Source organism: Galeopterus variegatus, unplaced genomic scaffold (genome assembly GCF_000696425.1).
Source record: "Galeopterus variegatus unplaced genomic scaffold, G_variegatus-3.0.2 Scaffold309, whole genome shotgun sequence".
NCBI classification, from domain to species: Eukaryota; Metazoa; Chordata; class Mammalia; order Dermoptera; family Cynocephalidae; genus Galeopterus; species Galeopterus variegatus.
Window position 1 is genome coordinate 11,151 of NW_007726420.1, and position 2,677 is coordinate 13,827.

The 2,677-nt window shown below is 38.0% G+C and overlaps 1 protein-coding gene across 1 annotated transcript in view; it reads right to left on the minus strand.

The window, feature by feature from the left end:
- Positions 1-1,925: 1,925 nt before the first annotated feature.
- ART3 (ADP-ribosyltransferase 3) overlaps positions 1,926-2,677 on the minus strand; it is a 63,379-nt gene continuing 62,627 nt past the window's right edge. Inside the window, exon 11 of the mRNA XM_008567313.1 lies at positions 1,926-2,320. Coding sequence (XP_008565535.1) covers positions 2,187-2,320 — 134 coding nt within the window. The 3' untranslated portion in view covers positions 1,926-2,186. The remainder of the gene's footprint in view (positions 2,321-2,677) is intronic.

Below are 2,677 nucleotides of genomic sequence, written 5' to 3' on the forward strand. Positions count from 1 at the left end.
GTTGGCCCCTCTTGAAATGCTTAAACTTTGCACTTCTGTGTGATGCTTTGACTTATATTGAGAGGTGTTATAAGAAACAGTCCCGTGAATCCTGCTGCTATATTTACTGTGGGGATGGTGAAGAGTGTGACACACTGTATATTCAGAGTTCAACCCCTCAGAACCCACTGAAGGGATTTCTCCTCAGTTGCAGCCTAGGTTATAGTTGTGTTGGAGACTGGAAACTTTAAAACTGATTATTTCTTGCCAAGATAGCTGCTAGAAGTTTGCAGCCACTTTTGTCAAGCTTATGGCCTGCAAATTTGTTACACTACTCTATATACTACCCTCTTTCATATTTTCCTACCCATTGCCTCAATTCCAACAGTGTTAGGAGAGGCATTTCTTTCTCTTCTTGTCCACATTTTCTCTTTGTCCCGGAAGATAGGCACTTTGATCATTCCCATCCACAGGGCCACATATGGAAGGAGTTTCTGTCCGTCTGCACTTCCTTATAGTAGGAAGAATTGTTGCCCTAATTGATCAGAATTGTTCATTGAGCAACATAAGCTAGTAAGTAGATCACTAGTCATGCTTACCATGCTAACTTCTCTAGCTTTTCATTTTTCATATTCTGATATTGTTAGGTTCCTAGTCCCCACAAGATAAATACACATAGACAGTATGCCTTTTAAAGACAGACCCAGTTATCCTAGGTTTCAATCCCACTTGTGACTGCATATGTAAAGCAGGCCTGTGATCCTTGTTCATATAGCTCGTTAGATACCTGGAATCAGTACTACAGGTGTCTTCCAAGCAAGTGATAACCAAGTGCTATAGACTGAAGTTTGTGCCTCCCAAAAATTGGGTGTTAAAATCCGAACATCCAATATGATGGTATTAGGAGGTGGGGTCTTTGGGAGGTGATCAGGTCACGAGGATGGAGCCTTCATGAATTGGATTAGTGCTCTAGCATGTGAGGACATAGTGAGATGGCAGTCATCTGCAGTCCAGGAAGAGGGCCACCAGGAACTGTATCTGCCTGCACCTTGATTTTGGACTTTCCAGTCTCCAGAACTATGAGAAATAAATTTCTGTTGTTTATAAACCACCCACTCCATGGTACTGTTGTAGCAGCCCAAACCGACTAAGACCAAGTTCTAAATTTGGGTGAGTGGGAGAAAGACCCATTTTGACCTCAGAACTAAGTTGTGTTCTGTAACACAATATACCAGAAATTCTGCATTTAGTCCACAACTGGCTAGTGGGTCTGGTGGATGGTCGTCACTCAAAATTTTGAACATAAAGAGAATGGGAGAAAGACCCATTTTGACCTCAGAACTAAGTTGTGTTCTGTAACACAATATACCAGAAGTTCTGCATTTAGTCCACAACTGGCTAGTGGGTCTGGTGGATGGTTGTCACTCAAAATTTTGAACATAAAGAGAGGTTAAGTGGTAGAATAAAAGCACATTGAACCCTTAACACCTACTTTAGATTTTATGTAGCTTTTCTGTACCTTTGAAAGTGGCCTTAAGCTCTTTTTGAAATACTGGCAAAGTGTAAACAAGTCTCAGTTACCAAAGCCTATGCCTGAATCAGTCACTACTCAAGTACCATAATACCTCAAGAAAAAGGCTACTGTACTATATAACTTCATTTTTCCTTGCTTGACACAGTCATTCAGTACCCTACCTTCCTGAGTTAACGTGATACTGTATGCAAAACATTTTGTAAACTTGTATTTACAAAAATGTAAGTGTTTATATGTCGAGGGAAGATGAAAAGATTGAGGGAAGAGGTGACACTATCTGAAGGCAAAGTTTGATCCTTTAAAGAGATGAGTAGAATATCTTTAAAACTCTAATTCAGGTATTATATTTGTGTTAACCAGTAACAGTACTGGACATTTTAATGTCTGGCAATTCTACTGAAATTATATCTAATAATCTTAAAGTATTTTATTGAATTCAATCAGAAGTATACATTTTTTTTAAATCATAAGATTAATATAGAAATAAGTGAAAAGTTAATTCTGTGACATATCCGGACCAACTTTCTGAATTTGCAAAAGGAATAACAAATATACAGTTCTCATTTTATCAAGTGACTTTGCCAACAACTGAAAAATATATCATTTTGATCTCCTGTGGGATCCCTATAGTATATTAAAAGTAAGGAATAAGAAAGGTAAAGAGTATATCAAACTACAGAGCAACAAAGAGATTTACAGCAGAAGCAGTGATTAAAACGATGAATGTCCCAAATGGTGGAAGGAGCACTTTGCCAGAGGATGCAGAAGGATGGGTTTTGGGACTGGCAACAGGAACTGGACCTGGAGCTGTGTAAGAGAACACACAGTCATTGACATGTCATTTTTGTTATAAAGTATCATCCACCTATACCATATATCTTGAATATGTAAACAACTACACTGAAGAGTTAGCACGTATCTGAAATACTTCCAAGCAGGAGCAATTTTCAAATAAATGTAGTTCATTACAGATATCAGGCTATATTTCCATATATATCATCAGGGCGTGCTGCTGTAGATTTTATTTAGGATTTCATCAGCTTTTTGTTTGTGGTTTTTTTGTCTTGGTCTTATCAGAAACCCTCGACTTGGTCTTATCAGCACCATGCTCTAATCATATAATCATAGGCTTTTTAATCTCTATATATCTAAAACAATTGTTTT